The 25,315-nt window shown below is 38.1% G+C and overlaps 2 protein-coding genes and 2 long non-coding RNA genes across 9 annotated transcripts in view; 2 read left to right on the top strand and 2 right to left on the bottom strand.

Moving 5' to 3' along the window:
- LOC146464258 (uncharacterized) overlaps nt 1–9,728 on the top strand; it is a 41,612-nt gene extending 31,884 nt beyond the window's left edge. For 2 of the 5 annotated variants that reach the window (XM_085130028.1, XM_085130029.1), the window contains exons 2-4: nt 6,296–6,335; nt 6,598–7,526; nt 8,539–9,728. In XM_085130028.1, coding sequence (XP_084986154.1) covers nt 6,296–6,335; nt 6,598–7,526; nt 8,539–9,016 — 1,447 coding nt within the window. In that variant the 3' untranslated portion in view covers nt 9,017–9,728. Of the gene's footprint in view, nt 1–3,235; nt 3,398–5,616; nt 5,862–6,295; nt 6,336–6,597; nt 7,527–8,538 lie in introns of those variants that run through there. The other 3 variants (XM_085130025.1, XM_085130026.1, XM_085130024.1) reach the window with 3 other exon arrangements.
- Nucleotides 1,524–5,678, bottom strand: LOC146464259 (uncharacterized). 2 transcript variants are annotated; one of them, XR_014868554.1, is made up of 3 exons: nt 5,626–5,678; nt 5,415–5,508; nt 1,524–2,530 (listed from the first exon to the last, which is right to left on the bottom strand). It is a non-coding gene; the product is annotated as an uncharacterized LOC146464259 (long non-coding RNA). The 2 variants fall into 2 exon arrangements; XR_014868553.1 differs by lacking the exon at nt 5,626–5,678 and having other exon boundaries at nt 5,415–5,552.
- A 1,801-nt stretch (nt 9,729–11,529) lies between the features above and the next one.
- On the top strand, nt 11,530–16,488 carry LOC146464257 (uncharacterized). Its single transcript, XR_014868555.1, has 3 exons — nt 11,530–12,094; nt 14,818–15,074; nt 16,470–16,488. It is a non-coding gene; the product is annotated as an uncharacterized LOC146464257 (long non-coding RNA).
- A 716-nt stretch (nt 16,489–17,204) lies between these two features.
- LOC146464256 (uncharacterized) lies at nt 17,205–25,044 on the bottom strand. The gene is made up of 2 exons (XM_085130012.1): nt 20,490–25,044; nt 17,205–18,295 (listed from the first exon to the last, which is right to left on the bottom strand). Exon 2 carries the CDS (start codon nt 18,243–18,245, stop codon nt 17,361–17,363), a length of 885 nt encoding a protein of 294 aa, XP_084986138.1. The 5' UTR covers nt 18,246–18,295; nt 20,490–25,044; the 3' UTR covers nt 17,205–17,360.
- Between the last annotated feature and the right edge of the window lie 271 nt (nt 25,045–25,315).

Genomic DNA, 25,315 nt, shown 5'->3' with positions numbered 1-25,315 from the left:
TTTCACCGTCGAGAGAGGACTTGGATCCACCGCAGGAAATAAGGTACAACTTGTCCACCAGTATAATCGACTGAAGGTTTTTGAAAAGTTTGGTTGGGATAAGTGTAAATATTATCGTCGTTTCCAGTAACTCAAGGATAGATTTAGATTTAAAAATGATAGAGCACAGAATCATATATTCTCCGAGTTTAACGATCTACTGTGCGCTTTCCCAGTTTTCAAATGTCAACAAATCGACGAATTAACTTAATAGTAAGAATTATCGAGGTAATGGTTATATTTTGTAAGAAACGTTTGATCCACCTAGAAATATAAACCCCCACAATCAAATGAATTGTTCTGGTACTTTAGCTCTTTTATTTTGAAGAAATGAAACTTGTGATTTAGTAACCGAAACAATGTGCAATTCATTTGGTCAGTGGATTCAGTCCAATTATTGGAATTGCAAATCAATTGCAAAGTTATTTGACGTTTCTCGAAGTTAAATGATTTTCTTTAGCCTTTACCTTGTTTCGTCCAGACTTCAGGCTTCATTTCAGTCACATCAGCATAAGCACGCTATTTGTATCGAGTGCCGCTGAGCTTTAATACTTGCATAGATGCTTGACAAGTTAAGGACTGAAATTTTCGATGTTTAGGTAGTCTGCAAATCGACATTCAGTTCAAAGAAAATATGTTCGAGGAAATGGGAAATGGAGCATCTAAATTTGTGGAGAGCTGTAATTGTTGTTTTTAATTTGTCCCTCCGACAATTTATCCAGTGTTTTTTGCCGTATTAGTAGCGTCGGTTTCTAATTCTATATTTACAGAATGAAAACGTTTAACTGAAGCCAGTAGCTAGAGATCTCATGGTGACCTGATAGATAAGTAGCTACCAAAAAAATTATCAATGCCAAAAAGTGTTGCAGCTGTCGCTTAAATGGAAAAAAGAAAATGATTTGTATACAGTGTGATCAGTACGAGATAATCTTCACTTGAAATCAACACGACTATGAAGAAGCGAGCTTTACCAGCTAAAATTAGAATAGCTGTTATTATATACAACCATTAATGCTACTTTATGATAATAAATCTATTTCAATTTACCTCTGAAAAGACTGAGTACGTGCCTTGGTATGAGAGAAGGAGTACTTCAGTTTGAGAATGATTATTTCACAATTTGTGTATTTTCTTTCAATAGTGGTAGGAATTTGACAGTGAAGTTAGGGGTGAATTCCTTTGTAAAACATCTCCCAAATCCGTCTTCTTCCTTGTGGTTATCAAACATTTTCATAGGTAATTTCTTTTTTTACATTTTTTCGGGCAGCATGTCGTGTCAGTATTTTTATCTAAAATTCTCAATACTGTGATGATACGTCTTAACTTCGGACAGGCATGAGAGCTTAACTGACAAAAATAAACATTCTTAAATTTGAACAACATTCGTTCGTTTTAAATTGGATACTGTTGACTATTATTCAGTGATTTTGTCTTGAATTTAAAGATATTTTAATTCAACAAAACACGTCTAAATATAGTGCAAGCTTTAGAAAAATCTTTATCCAAAATTAATTTAAGATTGCATATTTTCCGCACCAAGGAAAATGGAACGAAATACAATCAATGTCCCTAATGATAAAGTTTTGCTAGTTTAGTGTATTGCACATGCTTATTCAGTCTGGATTAAAAAAAACAAACAAACAAACAAACAAGTTTCCGATTATCGGGAGATAATTTTTGAAACTTTATAGTGGAAGGATCTGACGTTTAAAATAGTGTTGTAATATTTTTCAAACGCACTCCAGTGACCTCGTCACACTCACAAAGTAAACACTATTAGCCAAGGTGAAATAGCTAACGGACTTCGCTGTGCCTGATTAAGGCTAGTTGGTAAAAGAATATTGCTATGTCTGAACTATTTAAATGTCGGTGATGTTGGTATCACCAAGGGAGCGAACTAAAAAAAGCAAAAGGGCATTTCATGTTACGTCGGACTCATAAAACAATATGAATATAAAATGTACATACTTGCTGCAGATGATTGCTTCAAAGTTCCTCCTCTATATTATGTACAGAAGCATTGAGTTCTTCAATAAATGTTGCGAAAACACCCTGGTCCGGGAAAGAGACGAAGGCAAAACCCCAAAACCACAAGGAAAAGGCAATTCTGCCATCACATAATACGAAGCTTGCAAGCTCTGAAATGGCAATTTCGCAGACTAACTTAACTGTCGATAAGAAATGCGAGCATATATGCATCTCCATTCAGTAGATTCACACAGTTTTTCAAAAATCCAACCCCTATAACAAACCACGGCGTCATTCATCAATATGATTGTCCACTTGTGTACATGTGATTCCGACATGTTGAAGCAAATTCCTAAGAACCAAAGCCAAATGCGCGAATCAGTTCTTTCACTTCAGTGAAGTTTATAATTCGAGCATGAGTCACAAACATCCGAACGATGAATCTTTTGTCGTTTCAACGATTTCGATCGAGGTTTTTAAGAAGAAACCGAACATATCCGTTAACAAATAATATTTCCATCTCCTACAAAAGAACAAACATCGCAACATTACATTGCTTGATGGTGCAAGTCACGTTACGTTCCATATTTGGTATTCTAAACAATACCTCTCGTCATGTGTCAATCAGGGATTTCAATCTGAACGTTCTACGTCAATGGTTGAAATGTCCTTGGTCAGCGAAGCGCAGGATCCATTTCTGATTATGACACACATTCAACTTTTGTAGTAGTGTGCTCGTTTGGCGACGTAGCATAAAAATTGTGTATAGACTTAGTTCAGCCCCATGGATTAAAAAAAAACAGGTATATACATTGGTAATGCTCTTGTTTCGCATTGCAGCTCAATAGATGACTTGTGTGGTGCACTTATTGAGGAAATCGTTGTTTTCTGATTAACATCTTGCAAAGTCAATCGAACTATTAGTCGATGCGACTCCTGCGGACTCCAATGGACTGCATTGGACGACATTTCGATCATTTCTAACAAGTTATGTAGACGATAACTAACCATGTCGATTTAACCTAACTTCCGGCCACTCAGGATTTTCGTTTCTTACATCCGCTTGACTATGAAATTCCACGCAAAGGCCGAAAATAAAAACAAAATAATAGCTCAAAAATTTAGGTCTCTTTTGATTGGTGGAGTAACAAAGACTATCTACGTGTTGGTGTGACCTTACTGATTATTGGTGTCACTGGATAATCACCGACTTTCACAACCACAAGAACTTGAGAACTAGATCACTCTGCAGCGGTTCGTAAAGTGAAGAACCTTTGACTTTCAGAGACAGAACATTGTCAAACATGAATTTCGATGAAAGTCAGTTATCGTCTACCATCGAAACACATTCAGAATGGAGAGAGGACTTGCATCAACCGCGGGAAACAAGGTACAGCTTTCCATTCTGTATGCAAGAACGAACGAAGTGTTTGAAATGTTTGGCTGAAAGAAATGAATATTGTCATCGTTTCCAATTTATCAAGGCTAAATTTGGTTTTGGTTAGTTAGTTAGTTTAAACTGTGTGACATAATTTTTAATGCGGACCCAAAAATTGTAGGGAACGGAAACTTATATTTCCTCAAGTTTTACGCGCTACCTTCGGAAAATGGTAATTGGAACATGGATAAACGAAATGAGGGAATGCTTGAGCGCATGAGCTACAATTAAACGATGTGAAGGTTATATTTTGTAGGAAACGTTTGATCGACTTAGAGATATAAAAGAAACCGGATATTAAATGAAGTGTTGTAGTATTTTAGCGCTGTCAGTTTGGATGTTTTTGTAGTAGTAAATGAATTATATTCAAATACATTCAGCTGCACAAAAAAAAAAAACTGCAACTAGTTGAAATGGAAAGATATGATACTTTGTCAACAACTAAATGAACAGTTCCAAGTCAACCTCGCACACACACACAAAAAAAAACACTCTACTTTGCTAGATCAGTGTTAAATTCAAAGACGTTTCTCAAAGTCAAATGGTTTCTTTTATCTGAGCTGCATTTGAGTCAGATCAGAGAAAACGCTATTTGTACGACTGATGGCAGTTAGGTAAGTTCTCCATATTGAGCTAACACTGCAAATCGACATTCACTTAAAAATATGTTCGAGTACCGAAATATCATCATATGAAAAAGGAAGCAATTTAAAATGTGGGAAATCATAATTGTAGTCTTTAATTTGTCCCTCGTCTATTTTTTTTCCCAGTATTTCATCCCCATTATAGCGTACTTCTAATTCTGTATTTGTAGATCTCATGTAGCCTGATAGATAAGTGGCTAAAGTACATATTATCAGTCCACAAGTGTTGGCTCGGTCCGTTATCTGAATGGAAATGATTTGTATACAAAGATGTTGTATAAGTCAATCTTCGATTGAAATCAACACGACTTAGATGCAATGAGGAAGCGAGTTTTACCGGCCAATATTAACACAGCAGCTGCAATATTTAACTATTCACGGCTACGCTTGAAATGACAATAAAATCGATATTATATTTAATTCATATCTGAAATCTGAAAAGGCTTAGCATATGCCATGAAACGAAAAAAGGAGTGCTTCAATTTGAGCGCAATAATTTCACTTATTTGCTTCTCCACTATAAGAAGAAATTTGACAGAGTATGAGGGGTAAATTCCGTTCCAAAGAAAATTCCTAAATCCGTCTCCTGAACAATTTTCAGTACCAATCTTTTTTAACCTTTTTAGGCAGCATCTCGCGTCAGCATTGTTATCAAACATTCCAATACATCATACGGTTGTAAGAAAGATACGAAATATTAAATAAAAACAACCGACTTTTTAATCTGGAAACCATTCATGCGTTTCAAATCAATTCTTGTTAACTGTTCCTTAGTGATTTTGCCTCGAATGTGAAGATCTTTTAAGTCATGCAAACACGTGTGGATGTACTGTAAACGGTAGAACATCTTCATTTCAAAGTCATTTCAAATTAAACGTTTTCCACAGGAAGGAAAATTGACCTAAATACAAACACTGTCTTTTATGAAATGTTATCCTAGTTTATTGTATTATTTGCACGTGCTTATTTAGTTTGGATGAGAAAGCGACGAGTTTCTGAGTATCGGGAAACGATTTGTGAAAGTTTATAGTTGAAGGATCTGACGTTAAAATAGTGTACTAATATACGTCAAACGCACTCAAGTGACCTCATTACACTCACGTCACAAAGTAAACACTGTTAGCTAAAGCGAAAGGTGAAATTGCTGACGGCCTTCGTTCTTCCTGATTAAGGCTAGTTGGTAAAAGAATATTGCGATGTCTGAACTATTTAAGTGTCGGTGATGCTAGCATCACCAAGGGAGAGAGCTAAGAAGACTGACCTAAAGGACATTTTATGTTACGTCGAACTCATAACACAAATATGCCTATATACAATGTACATACTTGCTGCAGATGATTGCTTCAAAGTTCCTCCTCTTCGTAATTCTTATGTACTGAAGGATTGAGTTCTGAAATGAATGCTGCGAAATATCCTGGTCTGCGAAGAAAACGAAGGCAAAACCACAACTAAAAAGCAAGAGCAACTCCATCCCATAATACGAGACTTGCAAGCTCTGCTTCCTACATTGTGCAATAAAGTTCGACCATGGCTCACAAACATCCGAACGGACGGATCTCTTGTAGTTTCAACGACTTCGATCGAGATTATTCAGAAGAAACGGAACATTTCCCTTACCAAATGATATTTCTATCTGCTACAAAGGAACATACACGCAACATTAACATTGCTTTAGACTTTAGCGTCACGTTATGTTCCATATTTGGTATTCTAGACAATGCCTCTGATTATGTGTCAATCAGGGATTTCAATCTAAACGCTCCACTCCAAAGGTTCCATCTCTGATTAATACACATCATGTCACATCTAAAATGTCTATATGACCTTGAATTGTAATGACGCTGTTTTGAGCGTCACGGCACTTCTTCCCAAGTAACGTAACACAGTCGAGACAAGTACTTGAGATTCTTTATTTGCATAAAAGGACAGGCGAAACAAAGTAGGCATTTTTTTTCTTCAAGTTTGGGAGTGAAAATTCCAAGTTATTCAGCATAATAGTGTTTATTTGGGCACGTAATATGAAGGATTATGACACTGTTGGCATACCAACAAGACGGCTAAACGCGCTCCTATATGTGTGGCCTTGTAAGGCAAAGAAAATAAAAACTGTCTCCTTGAATGGCACAAGTAACACCTAATGGAAAAGTTGCTTGAATGAGGTTGCATATGACCTAATTAAGTTTACGGTATTTTTTTTCTCCTGAAGGCACAACGACTCAAGTTGTCCAGTTGATGGCGAGCTCGAGGTGAGCACAAATATTAGGCAAGGGTACATTCCCTATTGACCTTGCATACACTACTATTCTATTACTACTCGTTTGGTACGTATCTTCAATTCGTTATAAAAAGTGTGTAACTTCAGAAGCCAATTGATAATTAAACCATATGCTGCATGTAATCGGCCTTAGTCAATATCGTGACCTCTCGTAACATGGTCAATAGATGCCCAATATCATGACCGCTCAAAACATAGTCACTTAACAGATGCACGTGTTATTTTATAAACAGGGAAACGGAGGACAAGCCATCAGACCAAGCCATCTTACGGAGAGTGGTATCAATGGGGCCAGTGGATTGAGTTACCCTACGGTGGAAGGGGCCGGACAGGTCAATGGATTGAGCTACGCTACTGACCGAACAGCCGAGCAGGTCAACGGTTTGAGTCACCCCAATGAGGAAAGTACAGTACAAATCAACGAATTTGGCTGTCCTACTGAGGGAGCTACTGGTGGACAGACTAACGCAGTCGCCCTCGTTACCAGTGAACAGGCCAACCGATTGACCTTCCCCGAGCGAGGTACTACACAGACCAACGAGTTGACCCCCATTGCCGAGGTAGGAGCTGGACAGTCCAACGAGTTGAGCCGTCCAGCTGAGGAAGGTGCTGCACACGCCAATGGGTTGATTGACCCGGGCCAGACTAGTGAGGAAGATGCTGATAAAACCAGCGGGCAAGCCAACGGGGTTAGCGACTCTACGTTGGGAGGTGATCAACTGTTCAATGGGTCAAGGCAACTTAATCAGGCAGATGCGGGGCAAAACAACGGGCGGAACCATCCTAGAAACGGAATTGATGCAGAGACCATCAAATTGGGTGACCCTTCTGAGGAAAGTACTGAACTGCCCGACGGATTAATCCCTCCTCTTGACGGTCAAAATGGACAGGAAGATATAGATGGAACAAACAGCAGAATTCAGGAGACGAGTGTTGAGCATTCATCACAGAGGCCACCCATATTTGGAAACCAGGCTGGTAGATTGAATGTCTCTGTTCAAGAGACAGGGCAACCAAACAGCCACGGGCTACTTTCATGTTACCACCAGATCAGAAATAACCAATCCATGAATGCTACGAGTTCCACCAGTGAGCGCGAACAAGCTACAGTGCATCAGTGCAGTGTGGAAGAGTTTAGACAGTGGAGTCAAGTCTTGAGCATGTATGTATCGTTTACAGCTACCTTGATATCAATTGTATGTCTCGACTTGTTGTGTCCGGAGTTTTTTGTTTTTGTTTTGTTTTGTTTTGTTTTTTTCATATTTGAAAACAGGTACGGATTTCTAAAAACTTTTATATTCAGTAGAGCTATGATTCATAACAAGTCAATCGAAATGCAATTGAGCAAAGAGCTCTGAGGTTTCGATTGTAATTAGTTAGTTAGTTAGTTAGTTAGTTAGTTAGTTAGTTAGTTAGTTAGTTAGTTAGTTAGTTAGTTAGTTAGTTAGTTAGTTAGTTAGTTAGTTAGTTAGTTAGTTGGTTGGTTGGTTGTTGGTTGGTTGGTTGGTTGGTTGGTTGGTTGGTTGGTTGGTTGGTTGGTTAGTTAGTTAGTTAATGGTAGCTAAAATCATTGTAAGGTTAAAATGGAAGATCTCAATACAGTAACTACATCCTATCCTGAAGCTTTATTTAAAAAACCGTTCCAGGTAGTCTAACTATAGCGACAAACCTTTTGACAATTGAATCTCCATAAATTAAGACAGGAAGTGAACCGTCGCATGATCAGTTTACTGACGTCCTCCGCTTTTTTGTATTGATAGTATTCCCTTTGTTTCCCGTCATAAGTTTTGTTGGGAACAATTCCATAGTTCTATACCATCATTCGGGGGATTTCCAGGTATTCAATCTCCGAGAAAATTTGATAACTGTGCCAAAATGAGATCATGACAGTAACGCTCTTTTTTTGTTGGAATGGCGAAGTAGGGACAGAAATAGGCTAATCAATCAACTGCCCATCTTGTAAATTTATTTTCAAGCCACAATCCAAATCTCTCGCTCACTAAAAAAACGAGGGATTCATGACTTCGTATCATTGTGTTTCCTGGCTTCACTATCAACAAGAAATCGGATAATTGATAAGCCGTCCAGACGCAAAGCAGCTCTTAATTTTCGTACACTGAAGGGGTGTTTGGCAGAGATATATGGTTAACACCTGACCATTATTTCATTCTCAGGTCCAATCCACAGAAGGCAACCAGGTGCAAAGGAAATGTAAGCAGCACCTATTTCATTTTTGAAATCAGTGAAATCCATCAGCATCGACAGTTTGCAACACCAATCTTAAGTCAGGCCGTTTTTACAGATACCTACGAATGGAAAGTGGGTATTAGATTGTACCCCAACGGTGTGGACAACGGGTGGGGCTCACATGTGGCGGTCTTTGTTCACTTGATGAGAGGTGAATACGACGATCTTTTGGATTGGCCTTTTCCTGGAATAATCATGCTTTCAGTCCTAGATCAGAGCAGTGACAGGAACCACATCAGTCAACTAGTACAACCAAAGCCGAACCTGTTGGCATTCCAGAAGCCTGATGACACCATTCGCCGTACTGGATGTGGCTTTGTGAAGTTTGCACCTATCGAGGTCTTCTTTCGCCCTCAGTATGTAAAGAATGATAAATTGTTCTTGAAAATCGAGTTTTCAGCATAATTAATGTGACTATGTGTGCTTATATTCGCAATTGCAAATGACAAGTTCAAGATGAAATTTGTAAGTTGTGCTGTTAGCTGCTGGTAACTACTTTGATACTACAGAAGTATCCAATACAAACTGATTTCTCCACGTTAACTATTAAGACAATGCTTAGTCCACGAGCGTGTAATGTACTCTTAAGGTACGAACAGCATCGGGTTATACGTGCATTTTTTTTTTTGTATTGAGTGATAGGATAAGACGTTTAGTAACTTAAAGAGTACTTTCATGCAGTTCGGAGTTTTACAAAAAAAAAAAATGGTTCATCTAGTTTTTCTGTGTTGTTGAATTAGAAACAGTAGACAGTAGACAGGTTCTAGAAAGTTCCTAACTCTTTTCACGCCCTTGGTGATTAGCCTTTTACACTATAACTTTGACTTTGAAGGCGGTGAAGACGGATTGAGTTTGGAGGCAAAGGGCTCAACTACGGCCAACGCCCTCTCTTAGCTATTAAAGTCTTTTCAATTTTACTTTGTAGTAAAAAATATGTTTGTAGCCACAAAAATGCATAGGTTAAACACTTTTACAATGCCGGTATACCAGGCGAAAATGAACTTTTGTGGAGCATTTATGTGTAAAGTAGATATACTAACTTTGTGTTTTAGAAAGAAAATATATTTTCTTCACTATTGCCATTGATATTTTAATAAAGCTTGTATTTTTGCTACTATACTTTTTTGAACCATCAATGTAATATACCTCAAGGACTAAACCTGCCTTTGTAAGACGCCTTGAACCTTTTTCCGTCTTTTTCGTCTTACTAACGTATAATTTCTGTTTAAAACACAGGTGTTTACGGTTAAAGATCCCCGAAAGTTGATTTGAATGGTACTCCGTTTTTAGCCATCACTTGGTCATAAAAAGGAATACATATTTTTTCCACTGCAGAGCAAGGAGTACCAAGTAATCATTATTATTAAAAAGAAACTGGGTCATTACATTATATAATGTAATTCCAGGGATTCCATTGTCTTAGTGGCCATGGTATATGGACTATTATACCATGCCCAAGGAATAGCGACCATTACATTTGCTTCTGATTGTTCAATTTTGTGAAAGGGATATCAGCGAGAGCTGATTAAACAATTATTCTACTCACGGTTGTTGGATATGAGATGATTATAGCCAACTCGGTGCTCAAGTTCGCAACACGTTGACTGTCTATCATCTTATATCCAATGGCACGCCATCGTGGAATAATGATACATGCATAGGACTGTTTCCATTATCTTCCTCAAAGCCCTCACGGTTTTTCAATACACCTTTCTCACTCGGTGGGCATGTTGAGTTACGGGAAAATAAAAAGTTTTGTTTTTGCACGGCAAGCTTCGCACTAAATTCGCGTCTGACAGAGGCTTGTTGTACGAAATCAAAAGCTTTTAATCTCCCGAGACTCAACATGGCTGCCGAGAGGTAAGGGTATATTCTTAACCCCCCCCCCCCCCCCCCCCCACATCCCTACCCCCTTCTTTTGGCATCCACTATCCAAAATCTTATGCGCTTTTTAAGGCGAAAATACTTCGCTTCCACGCATTTGGCGCTGCTTCCGTTGGGACGGGCTTGATATCGTGCTAAATAACAGTTCTGTCAAGTGAATATTATTGAGTCATGTATTTGAATCCGGAGGTAAAACTTAGAGTATAGCGCCCTCGTCTTGCCTTCAAAGAGAGCACAAAAAATGAAGGCGTGTGACGGAGAGTTTCTATTTTACAAGCGTCTATTACGCAAGGCGTGCCGGGTAAAGACGGAGAAAACAGAAGCATAACTAGTTCCCCGTAAGTGCTACTTGATTTCATTTGACTAAAAAAATGGTCTCTATCATTTTTATTGAATACGTGTCAACCCGTGGTTTTAAAAAGGCTGTCGATGAAAACTTAAGCACTTTTCGTGGACCCGAGATTCAGAAAGACGCAGATGAGAGAGGAAAGAAAAATCAAGGCTACGCAACCTGTTGTTGTTGTTGTTGTTTTTTTTTTGTTAGCAACTTTGAACGAAAACCCCGTACACCGCAAGATTCGAGCAGACTCAATGTCAATACTCAGGGTAGACAAATTTTCAGTCTTACAGCATATGGTGTCCGAAAGAGCCTAGATATATCTACTCATGAGATTACTATTCAGCCTTAGTAATGTGATACTCGCAATTTCTTTTCTACAAAGAAAATGGTAAACCACTGCTCAGCAATATGGGCAGTAATGTATTGTTCTGGACTAGTAAAACTTTATCCTGGGAAAGTAATAGCATCACATATTTGTTTGATCACACGGCCCCACAAGCTTCTAGCTTTAAATCTAACCGTGTATAAATTAATTTACTTTACCTTTTTACATGCCCAAATGATGGCCTGTAGACAGGAGCTCATGGGTAATGGGCTCCTGCTGTAGATCTGTTGTCTTTGCGGTATAAAGAGGTTTTCTACTTACTCTTGGGAACTTTTTCTTCTAGAAATAATGATCAAGTGTCAAGTGTGAAGTACTTGCAAACGTGTCTCTATTTTTGTTGGTTTCATTCCACCATTCCATTCCAGCATTTGCAGCAACCTTGAAGGGAGCAAGTCGTCTTCAAGACGAGGTTACTTGCACCAGTGCCTTATCTGCCTTCAAGATGGTGAACCAAAAGTCACGACAACTTCAACTTTTTAATTTCTTTTTGGAAGTGACAGAAAACGGAGGCAAAAACGTTGGAAGGCCGCGAAAACGCTGGCCGACTCTGCAATAGTAGAAAGCCGCCATACTACCCTTCGAACATATTTCCAGAGATCCCCACATAGAGCGAAGTGGAGCTGGATGGATTACTGATAAGGAAACTGAGGGATTTACCAAACTACATACAAACTGTTCTGTCGGTGAAAGTGGAACATAGCCTTATTTTACAGGAAGACGTAACAAATGGCGCCACGACTGTAGATTGTTATTGATCCATTGAGTATATAATTCTGGAGGAAAAGTACCCTTGGGGCCTTGGAGACAGCCTGTTGATATCATTTTGGGTCGAGAATGATAAACAAAGCAAAATTTTCCCAGCCGTATTCATGTTGTGAGTATTAATATTCTATATTTTTAATAATATTAATCTCTTGCCATTCTTGAGGAGTTCTCAGCATACTTTTGTGGGCTTTGAGAGTGCCCCTGTTACAATACGCCTTATCACGGTTTTCGACGCCATTTTGACGAGTAGGCAAACACGTCTGAAATAACAGTGTTTGTATGGAAATCCGATGTCAAATAATTTTCAAAAAACAGCGCTATTGAAAAATTCATGAATTGGAAACTTTTGGCATTAGGAAAACGATTTTAAGAAAAAAAAATTGGAGGGATGTAGCTGTGCCAGAAAGCGTCCAGTCGAGTTTTGGACTTTCCATACATTTGTCTGTATAGCGAACCAGCCGTGAACTGCTACTAAAAATAGTTCGCGGGAAAAAAATACAAGGAAATGTATGGAAAGTTCAAAACACGACTGGGCGCTTTCTGGCACAGCTACATCCCTCCAATTTTTTTCTTAAAATCCTTTCACCAGTTCCAAAAGTTTCCAATTCATGTTTTTTTTCAGAAGCGATGTTTTATGAAAATTATTTGACATCAGATTCCCATACAAACACTGTTATTTCAGACGTGTTTGCCTACTCGTCAAAATGGCGTCGAAAACCGTGATAAGGCCTATACTGGCCCAGGTTGTTCAAAGAGTGGATTACTCTATATATATCCAGTGGATAAATCGCTATCCAACGGACCAAATGTACTCAGTCCAACCAATACATTTTAACCGCTAGAAAAAGTTATCAGCTCCTTGAACAATCGGGCGCCAGTGGTTCAGGCCTGGTCCAGAGACCGCTTCACTCAGTTATCGAACCTAATTGATTTGAAGAATTAGGTCCAGCAAAAGAGTGACATCTGTATCAGTTCAGTATGGCAGCTGATTCAGACATCCCCCCTCTCATTTTCCGAATTTTAAAATTCATACATGTAAATTACCCATTTTTTGTCGGCGCTTGTGATTCATTCAAAGCCTTATACCGTGACAAGTCACGGATGAACTTTTACCCATCAAATCAGGACAAACGTGACTGCATTTCTCTCATGTTTTATCTTTTCACTTCTCTCAGTTCACTGGGGTTTTTTGCTCAATTTAGAAAAAAATTGCATTGGTACAAGTCTGTTTTACCTGCTCTAATGTGACAAAATATTTTGAACTTAAGGTTAATTAAAATAATAAAAAGAAGTAAAAATTACCATTGGAGTTTAGTTTCTCTTATTGCATGACATTTTAGCAATGAGTAAACCAGATCAGCCACATTTTTGTACATAATTCCTAATTAAATTAGGTTCATGGGACAAATATCCTGCATATACTGCTAGGATTTGAATTTCGAATGTGTTGTATATGAAATTAATGTGATGGTATATTTCAACCCTGATGAATGAATGAGAATGACGTATCATTCTAGAAAGTGACACAGGCATAATCAGAAAAAGAAATCTGAGTGCTCCTATCAGGAGTTTAATGGCCTTAGCTCCCACGAGTCTCCTGTAGCTCAACATTCAAATCCTAGCAGTAAGCAGGATATTTGTCCCATGAACCTAGTTTAATGGCCTAATACTTGAAGCTCCCACGAGTCGAGTCTCCTGTAGCTCAGTGATAGAGCATCCGAACTAGTAATCAGAAGGTCTTAGGTTCGACCCCTGATAGGAGCACTGGGATGTCGCTTTTTTTTCTCTGAGTATGCCTGTGTCACTTTCTAGAATAATACCAGTAAATCATTCTCATTCATTCACCAGGCTTGAAATATACCATCGCATTTATTTCATATACCACACGTTCGACATTCAAATCCTAGCAGTATGCAGGGTATTTGTTCCAGGAACCTAGTTTAATGGCCTTAGCTCTCACGAGTATCTTGTAGCTCAGTGGTAGACATCCGAACTGGTAATCGGAAGGTCTTAAGTTGGACTCCTGATAGGGGCACTCAGATTTCTTTTTTCTGAGTATGCCTGTGTCACTTTCTAGAATAATACATCATTCTCAACTACTGAGCTGTCAGATAAATGCACTTTATAATTTAAAAGAGCTTAATTAGTAGCCTTTATATACCTCAGTGTATAATTACTGATTGGAATTAATATACCTGTATAATTACTGAATTGGCAAAGCCGAACACTTGTTGCACAAACTATGTAAGCATGCAAGTGTGTTGTTAGGTCGAGGTGGCCTCAACTATAAGCTTGGTGGTTTCAATGCGTTAATTATAAATACATTAGGAAAAAGGCAAATTTATAAACATCAATAATGACAATAATGATAATGAGCTTGCCAGTCACTTTGCATTTGGGCTCTCCTACAAATACTAAACACAAATAGTACAGTGTCCCATTTTTATGACCATGCAGATGTTGCAAATTATTATTTTAATTCACTAGAGGTAGTGTCTTGCATGATTAGCCAGGTTGGTCTCTTCTCTGCTCTGTTGTTTCCTTAGACAAGAAACTTTGCTCCATATTGTCTCTCTTCACCCAGGTGTATAAATGGGTAACGATGACACACTGCTGGGGGTAACCCTGCAATGGACTAGCGTCTCATCCAGGGGGGAGTAACAATACTCTTAGTTGCTTCATGCTACAGACACCGGGCTAAGTTCCGGCTGTATGGGCCACTTAGGTGCGACTTTATCTTTACCTTTCATGATTAATAGTGCATATCACATTATGACAGCTGAACCTTATAAAAGTTAAAGCATTGTTTTATTTATTTACTTATATTTTCAGATATTGAGCCTTTAGCATTTGATGCTTGACTTGGGTTGTATGAAGATGCCCTGAAACAGGAAGCCTAGAGATTCATTAAGCAGATGGATTACTTTTTTTAAACTTCACCATGGGCTTAGATTCGTTCTACCAAGCACAATTGCTGGGAAAATTATACATAGACAAACCAACATTCAAGAAGCTCCTCAAGTGTGGTGATGCTGCTTTTAAAAGCAGCCAGAGCTTTTTTGGCAAGAAAATGAAGGAACTCTTGAAAGGTGTGTGTATGAGAGAGTAGCATGTGGGTAAAGGTTACAGTAACCCATTATCAGCCCCCTCCCCTCCACCCTAGTTTCCTTTTCTTGATAGGGGGACCTGGGAAATGTTTTGTGTCTTTGGGATCGGTTGTTTTGAATTTTGGATTTTTCTGTTATTTTGTGTAGTTCCAGGAAATATTCATAGAAATATACAGTCTACCTCTCCCACAGAAGGTGGGGGAGGGTACCTCAAAAGGCCTTTGAGGTTTAAAAGGAAAATATGAGGCTAAACAGCAGTGTTGAGAGAGGTGGGATTGTGGGAGGGGGTGTTTGTGTGTGTGTGAATGGGGGGGGGGGGGGGGGAGGGAGGGGCTGGTGCAAACCAAAAACCTTCCATGTGAGGGATATGAGTATATTTTTTCTGGAACAATCCACTTGTTGAGAGAAAAGACTTTATTCATAAAAAAATGACAGACTTCTATTGCATCTTGCGTACATCTCTGCCACTCACAAATAGAAAATGTTAGGTTGCTTAAGGTTAATTCTCATTGGCTTATAACCCAACATAGCATTCTTGATGAGAGATGTTCAATTGGAGCAGTTGGCAATTCTGGACCAGGGTGGGGGAAGGGTGTCCCGCAGTAACTTTGAACCTAAATAACTTTTTTGATATTTGAACCAACGCCCTGAAATTTTGCAGGACTTTTTCAAAAAATTTAAATGAGAAAATTCTCATGTTTTCGGTCGGCGTTGATTGACTTTCATGTTACCATGGCAACAATTGGTTGAAGGAGGTTTTTTTTTTTTTTTTTTTTTTTTTCCTTCAGAAAATAGAATAATAAGAAAAAAACTATCGGGGACTCTATAATTTTCTCTCCCTCTCTCCTTTTGTCTCCTACACAGTTATCCAAGCCAGCACCTAGTTATACACATCGGTGAGAGAGTATTCTGCGTAGCAAGCGTTCCCGTATGAACCAATTTTTACGCATTCTGGCCACGCAAAAATTGGGGCGAGAGGAAAAAATTCGGCGGACGGGAGTGGGAGTGGGGAGGCGAGGGAACGCTTGCCCGCATACCCCACGATTTTGAAAAACGCCCACCGCTTGTCAACAAATTATCCAATTACAGATTCATTCATTCATCCATCCATCCATTCGTCCGTCCGTCCGTCCATTCATTCAGCCTATATAAAAGCCGGGGGCTTATAAACTATAGGCTTCCTGCAACTATAGGATCAACCATACAAGTTAAGGGTACTGAATGAAAACTCCAATTAATTTTTTTTAAAGAAAAAAAAAAAAAAAGAAAGAAGAAGAAAAGGTGTGTAGCTCAACAAAGAGTCAATTTAACTAAGAAAGAAGGATTTTTTAAGTCTTTTGCCAAACAAAATGATACTTTCACTGTCTTGAATTTCAGATTACTGGATATAGTCAAACCCGGAGTCGCGGAACCTCCAAGCGGTCGCTGCAGAGTTTGTCAGTGCAATTTCAAGGTAAAATTTGGAATAGTATCTAAACCTGGTTATATTTCTTCAGAAAATCTTTCCAAACCATCGAAAAGAAAATATCCATACGGTAAAATCCTTGCCGATACTTGCAGAGCGGATGGACTTGAAGTGGAAAACACCAAGTTATTTTCTGAGCGTGTGTACAATCTTTGCAAAATTAGAAATCTGGGGACACTATGCGAACTTGTGCAGAATTCGATAGGTGGTCAGGCCTCTTGCAAAACTCCACCAAAGCAAAACATTAACGTATCCAAGCGGTTGCTCGAAACGCCACCGGGCAGCAGTCCTTTTCGCAAGACTGTTCGTATCTACTTTCCTAGTCCTGTCTCACAGAAAGCTTCTCGGAAGTCTTTACAATTTGCAACCACAGCTGATCAGGATGCTAAGAATTGTGTCGAATCGAAGTTGAACATCGACGATTTACCAATTGATGGGACACTTCAAGTTAAAGTAGTCATCGTTAATTCTACCGGCCAAGTTACAACAAAAATTCCTCACGAGGAGCAAACTAAACAAATAGTGCGGCAATTGTGTAACAAGAATTGGCCAGCGACCACTGCAGCCCTTTGATGCTCTCATTGAAATTCCAACATACTCACCTCTTAAAAAAAGCTCCTGTTACTACATCATCATGTAGCACAAACCCCTTAAAAAACACTTTTTTAAATAATGTATTACAAGGCAACTAACTGACTTAAATATCTTTTTAAACCAGTCTCGATTTCTTTTTCTTTTCTTTTTTAATCTTTAATGATTTTTTTTTTGTTTTATTACTTTTATCTTTGTACTCAAGACATGCACTACATTGCGTTAAGTTCTATGGTTTGGACAGCCCTTGGTGCTGCAGTCCTCTTACAAAGCTCCTTAACCGCTTTCCTAAACTCTTGCATTCTTATAGCATATATCAATGGATTGACTATGGAATTGGCATAATGTAACAACATTAACGTTTCGACTATGTGAAAATTTGTTGCAAGAGACATTTGATTGAGTATGGGATCCTCAATTGCCATCCAAATAGATATGGGCAGAATGGTCAGGATAGAGGCGACGGTAACTATGCTTAAGGTTACTGACAATTTCCTTTCTGACACAACTACACTGAAATGCTGCGGAGGAGGGTTACTTTTTATTTTTACGGTAATAATGGCGTAAGAAACAGTTATGGTAAGAAGGATAAGAGAAGTGTAACATGCAAATGTGTGGGGAAATATAGCTAATTCGAGCCCTTCAAGCAACATCATCGTGGATGCCAGAAGCAAAGTTATCATCCAGCTGCCAATAATAACCTTAAAGTAAAGCCATTTCTCAATCAAGCAGTGCCTGAAGGGGAAAAGTGTAGCGTGTAACCGCTCTAAAGAAATTATGGAAAGATTGGCCTGAGAAGTGAGGGGAAATATGATGCTCGAGGTTGAAATGATGAATTCTTTCCAGTTGAAACCATGTCCACGATCCAAAGCTGGGAGGAATTTTTCCACTGGTCCTGTCACTGCTCCCACCAGTAAATCAGCCACAGTCAGGTTTATTATCAGATACGTTGTGCGCTTGCGTAAGTGGCGATTTCTTGCAAAGGCGACGAGAGTGAAAGCGTTGATTATAACTATCAAAATGAATTCACTGATAAAAACTTTTGCCCATGCACTGTTCAGCTTTAAAAAAGAATCTTCAGTAGTGTCGTTAACCATGCTTCAGTAAAACTTGAACTTTCCTCCTGCTCGTGTTTGTTCCTCGCAATCTAAGGATGAGAAAAAATTAAAAGGAGATGATAAAAACGTTCAGCTGTTTCATACCGCAGAACTCTAAGAGTAATATTTTATTTCCTATAGATTGTTTTCTTTGCATAATTCATGTCTTTTTCCGGCGATCAAAATGTTTCAATGGCAATATTCATTTGTAAATCTTCGCTGTATTTTCTATTCTACCTGATCGTTTTTCTTCAGGGAGCGTGACGCCGTCTTCTAATTCGCAATGATGAAATCCTTTTGAAAACAAAGTGAAATTCATCATCTTATTGACATCCATTGTTGGTTTACTTTAGACATCGATGTCTAAAGTAAACCAACAATGAATGTCAACAAGATGATGAATTTCACTTTGTTTTCAAAAGGATTTTAATTTTTCAACTTCACAGTACCACAATAATAATAATAAAAATAATAATAATAATAATAATAATAATAATAATAATAATAATAATAATAACAATAATAATAATAATAATAATAATATTAATAACATTAACACAAAAACAACAATAACAATAATAATAGTAATAATTAGTAATAATATTAATAACAACAACACAAAAACAACAATAACAATAATAATAGTAATAATAATAATAGTAATCTCAAGGAAGCGATGCTTGCTACAAATTTAATTGAAATTCATGAAAGGATCACAAACAATGCCTCTAAAACATTTGGACTTTTCTATGGCGAAGTGTACACTTTCTTGTTTCGTCTACGATAGCTATGATCACATTGAGCATATATTACCCGATCGACGCCAGCTGTTTTCGGCGAAGCTTTATCTTTCTATCGATAAGATCGAAGGATGCAGACGCTTGCATCAAATATATAATAGACTTTTCTGTTCAATAAAATAGTCGACGCGTGAAAGTTTTATTAAGCATATAAATAGTTTTGTCTGCATATAGTTAATTCTTGTAGCGTTTAAGTGTACGAAGATCAAATTTGACAATTTTTTTATCCAAGGTATTTAAAAGCTGTTCTTTTTTTTGTTTTGTTTTTTTACATGTTGGTGACTACTTTTACTGTTTATGATATTAAGCTTATCCATATAATCTCCTAAAACGTCAGCTGTGTCCATATGGCATGAATCTGATTGGTGGTCTAATTTCTTCACTGAGATGTATTACCCTGAGTCAATTTGTAGGTTTTGTTTACGAGGAGATCGAAGTTCAAACAAATGATGGCTCACTCGATCGTGGAAGAATTATTTTTTTCTCTAAACTAGACGAGAAACAAGCAGTTAAAAAATGTACTGAACTAAACATGAAGTATGTCGGGTATAGTGTGGAACCTCTCCTCAGCAGGCTCAAAAACAACTGTTTGATCTAATATGACAGCTGTCAATCGAGTTACACCAAACTTCCCCAAAATGTGTCTTAAGTAAAAACAAGAAACTATTAAAGATGACACGTGCTTAAAAAGCCTCCTTTAAAAATGGAGCAATAAAATATAGGGTTTCCTTTAGTCAACGCTTTTGTCATTTTCGCATCTGCCTTGATAGAGAAACATCGCCTCATATTTTTTCTTTTATTCTCTAAATTATTTTGCAAAAGGTAAACGAACTGTCTTGACTGATGAGCTAAACGATTACTTCTGTGAAATTATACCTCCCTTCCTTAATTTAAAATTTTATACTTAATGATCTAGCTCTCCGTGTCACCCCGCAGCTCAGAGGTTAGCGACTGACCATGCATTACAGGGAACGCTATCATGACAGGTTTTACTCGCGTTGGGAGGGAACACTTTTTCTTTACTTTGTTTCATATAATCGCGGCATGTGAAATACTACTTCTTTCTTTATATTCCATTGTTGGCCAAAAACGTCACTTTTCAACAAGTGTTGGAATATTTTATTATTCACGATCTTAATGTGTAACTCGCCGCTCAACTGAAAGGTCGTCTTAGATCATCTTTCTTACTAACAGTGAACTCCGTAGACTAACACTTCACTGGAATGCTAATAGAAGCACAAAACAATAATTTCATCCCTGGTTTGCCTGAATGTTTCAACCTTTCAACAGCCCCACAGCATATTCACCAGGAAACGACGCTTGCAACAAACTGAATTGGAGTTTATAAAATGATTCGCAAACCCTACCCCTAAAACGCCTGATATATTTCTTAGAGAAACGATTTTACCTCGTGCCCGGGTTGTAATTAAATATTGTTACCCACCTCGTTTTTTGATAACGTGAATAATGCCAACTTAACTCCAAAACTGCCTTTAACTGGTGAAACTGGATCTTGCTATAAACATGTCGCTCATTTGCATCAAAATAGCTCTTCTTTCGATTACGTTTACTAGATATGGAAAATTTTCATTTAGAGCAAATTTATATGTCAACTCAAGTTATTTATTAACTGCCTGAGTTTCAATCGCGTTTGTCGTTTTAGCCAGTCCAAGCTGTCACAGCCTCCGTGGAGACATCCGATCTGATATTTCCTTTCCTTAAACAGGAAAAGAGACGTCTAATGCAACGCCGTTGTTAAACGTGTTTCAGTATCCTTCTATTTCTCTAGAATGCGGGATTAAACTCTAATTGGTTTCTTTCCAGATATGCATTGTTAGATTAAACTTCTAAAAGAACGAGGGAACCAGTGAACGAACGAACAGACAAACGGATGGATGGATATACAGACGGACGGACGGAGGAACAAACGAAAGGTCGGACAAAACGTCTATCTAATTCACTAAGCCTAATCACACAAAAACTGACGTCTAAAATGCAATTAAATTACAGTGCAAAATTGAACTCAAGTCTAGAAAATACAACGTTACAAGTTATGTTGAAACTTGTAAGAACGAAAATAAAAATATATTCGCTTCCTAAAGTAAAGGTAAAGCCAGAAGAGTCAACTCCGATTGGCTATTGCCACGAAATATTCGAGAATATCACCACGAACCACTGTAGTTGCACCAGAAGCTGGCTGTTATCCAGTATAAACCAGTTAGGATTAAGTTTGTTTACCACCCTTCAATCTTAGCGTGGCGTCACGAGGTCATCATTTTTATTATACACTGGATGGGAAATAGACCAACAAATGTCTAAAAACATAACCAACTTCCAATTTTGCTGATATCGACTCAAGTTACGAATTCGGCGCCACATAAGATGTTTCATAATATAGAGGCTGGTTAGAGCATCTGAACGGCTTACCGAAGGACCTAGGAACGACTTTCCTCAGGGAACCAGTTTTATTTGTTAGAGATGAACGTTCCTAATAACTGAACATTACAGTCTCCTTTCAAATGCCATAGCATAGAAAGCATTCTTTGACATTTAATTACTGTAACAGAGCTGCTTGAAGAAATTAGAGATGATTGTGATAGTGTATAGATAGGGTTTATATAAACGTTAAGTGTCAAAGTTTGCCCGATAAATTTCTGAAAAAGTCCTGAAGTTTCAGGGCGTGTACTAAATATTAAAAAAAAGTTATTCAGCTTCAAAGCAGTGGTATAAAGGGCAATTAAGAATCGCCTCAGCTCTACTCGCAGGAAGTGACTTCCTCCTCTTCTTTCTCTTGATTCTACATGGACATCACGCAGGTCAATGATCTAAAATTGGACCTTGCGTTATTTTATGCGCCTCATGGTCTGGGTACTAGGCACTTCCCAACCCCCTCCCCTTTCTCCCAACCCATCTTCCTTGGCTGGAAAGACCGTGAATCCTCCTCTCCTCCCGCTGTCCAACCCCCTCGCCTTCCCTCATCCCCTTCTCCTTCTCCACACATTTCTACTGAAACATCGACAATCTGTCTCATTTCTGAAAAGCACTACAGGTTCACTTCCTAATAGGACATCTTTTATTATTTGCGAAAGGTTAAATATCGAAATCCAGCTCAAACTGTCAAAACGAATATTTATTTATTTGAACACACAAGAAATCGGGTGTACTTTTTACTTCAGTCCGTTAAAATAGGAGGCAAATTGTTCACTTTGTCAGTTTGATGTAGCAAAAATATACAGTATTCTATTTACAAAATTGCACGTTATTTACACTATGATATAAAACAAGGTCCATCTTTTAACAGCGGCAGCAGAACAGACTGCATTAAGCAGTCTGATAACACTTCTGTATTTCCTGGATTTCTTTCTTGCTGGAAACTGGTGAGGAGATAACATGTCATTAATTTATACGTCTTAGTGCAAGAAAACTACTCTAGTTACAATTTGCTCCATTTACAGACGCCTTTGTGCAGACTACCGCACATTATGGGCAAGCAATATTTTATTTTGCAAGTTCAGTTCCTCTAACCATTGACTTTGTTGGTTCCGTTTCGCCTCTATCTGAAAGTGGGACAGTGACAATTCAGAACCTATACAGGGTAGTGCGGGGGCAGTTCAGGCTCACTGTGGGAGGGTGGTTTCGAAGCCAGTTGTTGCTTAAAAGCTAAGAAGACTGGTATTAATCTAAAGTCCCGTCCTTATGAATGAATTAATTGGTCGCTTAGTCTCGCCGTTTCTCTATTCCTCAGTTATTTCATTCTGAGTATTCAACAATCTCATTCATATTTTCGTCCACATAGTTTTTTCCTTTGCACACGAAAAATTATAATTACCCATTAACAAATATAGAGTGGCGGTCACTGGTTGACATGATTTGTAAAAGATTATGAGCTTTTGGCAGCCTGTCTACTACCTTTGACGGATAAGAATGATATGTCATAAATGAAACAAAGATAAATTTAAATATAGCGAATGCTTACCTGAAAGCTAAAAATACACCAGGTGTGAAATAACCCCATGGAATTCCATGAAAAAATTTTCCATAGAAATCCGTGGAATCCTATGGAATTTCATGGGGTATTAGGATATGGAATTCCATGGAGCTCCAGGGAAATAACAACAGGCTAGGGAGCTCCATGGAAATAGCTCCATGGAAATAGCTCCATGGAATTTTCCATGGAATTCTGTTGGCTAATTTTAAAGTTCCATGGAGTTCCATGGAACACAACTTCATACTTAATGAATTTCCATGGAATTTAATGGAGAGACAAAATCCATGGAATTCATTGATGAAAATATTTCACTGATCATGCTTTGCCATAAAATGCTATGGAAACAGGCTTTGACGACAAGTAGTGACTGAGGGACACACTGGAATTTATTACTTTTCTGTGATCAGGCTTTACATTCATGGTAATTTGCTATTATTAAAATATTATTACTTTGGATGTACAGTTTTTGAATTGGGTGCTTTTCCAGAGACCACTTGTGAAAATTTATTATTTTTTTAATTTCTTTTTCTTTTAATTCTTTTAACGCCGTTAAAAGAATGTTGACAAAAATGCTACAAGTGTCAAAATCAAAGTGTCAGAATTAATATTTGACTAAAAGAATGCTATATTTGTTTGGAAGCGGGCATGAGTTCTTATCAGCCACAATTTTTAACTGCTATGGCCAAGATTCAAGCATCCGGAATTCTGGATTATGGATTGTAGATGGCCACTGGCTACCAAAAGCTAATAATCAAAAATAGTGGAGGAAACCATTGCCAAATTTAATGGCATAACCCTTAATGTTACAAGAGGGTCTTCGTTTACATGTTCACCCTCATTAGCGTAAACAACATAACTACCAAGCTACAAATAAATGTACTTTATAAAATTAAAGAGCTTGTCAAACTTAGTATCCAGTAAAAAATTGAGAAATGAACTTTGTAACTGGCAAGATTTTACAATGAATTTATGGCTGATGGTAGCTCTTGTTACCCAGTCATGCATTCTTTATAAATTTCACAGTTTTTCAAAATGAATTTCTTGTAGAATATTTCTAACTATATTCACCAAGTCTCCCTCGTAGCCGTTTTAAGTCTCGTCACGCAACACTCCTCCCCACAAAGGGGAGGAGTGTTCAGTCCACAAAACACAAGTTGCAGGCTCATTTTCACCCCTTTGGGGTATGTAGCTTGGAAATAAAAGGCATTATTATTCCACTATTATGTTATTTCACTAAATAAGGTAAAGAGAACGTGCAAAACACAGGAACGTAATACACTGTAGTGCCCCTGTTTGACCGGTTCACAACAGAGCGAATACGGGCAACGACATTTCACTGGCTTTCTGTGTCGTTTACGTCATTCGCACACGCCATATACTGATAGAGAGCTGGATGAACAGATGATGCCGGCTATACTCCCACACCAGAAAAGAGAAATCAAAATAACAAATTCTTTTCGTAATGGAACGATAAATCCCTTATTCGATGGTTTTACATATTAATACACTCAAACATTTTGCTCATTGCTCGTATTTTTCCTCGCCCCTTCAGGGCTCATAAAAATACTCTGCAACTCGCAAAATAGCCCCACGCATTATACGTACAATTTGTAAAATCATCGAATAATATGTATTTATTGAGCCTCACTTGCCCTTTTCCCCTGGCCATAAGAGGCACAAAACACAAGTGCGAGGTATGCAACATGACCGAGGAGTACTTGACGAGTTCCCCTCTTGTGTAATGTATGGCTAAAACAAAAGAGCTTGTGAGGCACAATGCCTTATTTTTCCGGGATTCTTACACAATCAGTTCAGACATTAGGTAGTTACATTTATTTTAAAAGTTGTGCTTTAAGTTATAACAGTTATTATTATAAACATAATCATTGGATAATGTAATTGTAGAGTTTTGATTGGCTTAGCGGTTATGTTACATTTAACAATTATTCCACGAGCCCGCGTTGGATATGAGATGATAGATAGCCAACGAGGCGCGTAGCGCCGAGTTGGCTATAATCAGCTCATATCCAACAAGCGCAAGTGGAATAATTGTTTTATTAAAAACAATCGAGAGACATTGCTAGATCTTACTGATTTTCGCTGCGCAAGGATAACCTGCAGAAAATTTAATGGTCGCCATTTCTCGCCTATGATATGATGGCTTTTATTAAATTCTCAGCCTCGGATATTGCATTTCTAGCGTTGTGATTGGTTCACTAAATCTCGGTTATCAGCTCATATACGTAGTTTGACCTTATATGGAAAACGATTGCCCCAGGTGT

The sequence above is a fragment of the Pavona decussata genome, unplaced genomic scaffold (assembly GCF_977016875.1).
Source record: "Pavona decussata unplaced genomic scaffold, jaPavDecu1.1 SCAFFOLD_166, whole genome shotgun sequence".
Taxonomy (NCBI): Eukaryota; Metazoa; Cnidaria; class Anthozoa; order Scleractinia; family Agariciidae; genus Pavona; species Pavona decussata.
This window is presented reverse-complemented; position numbering and strand designations above follow the sequence as displayed.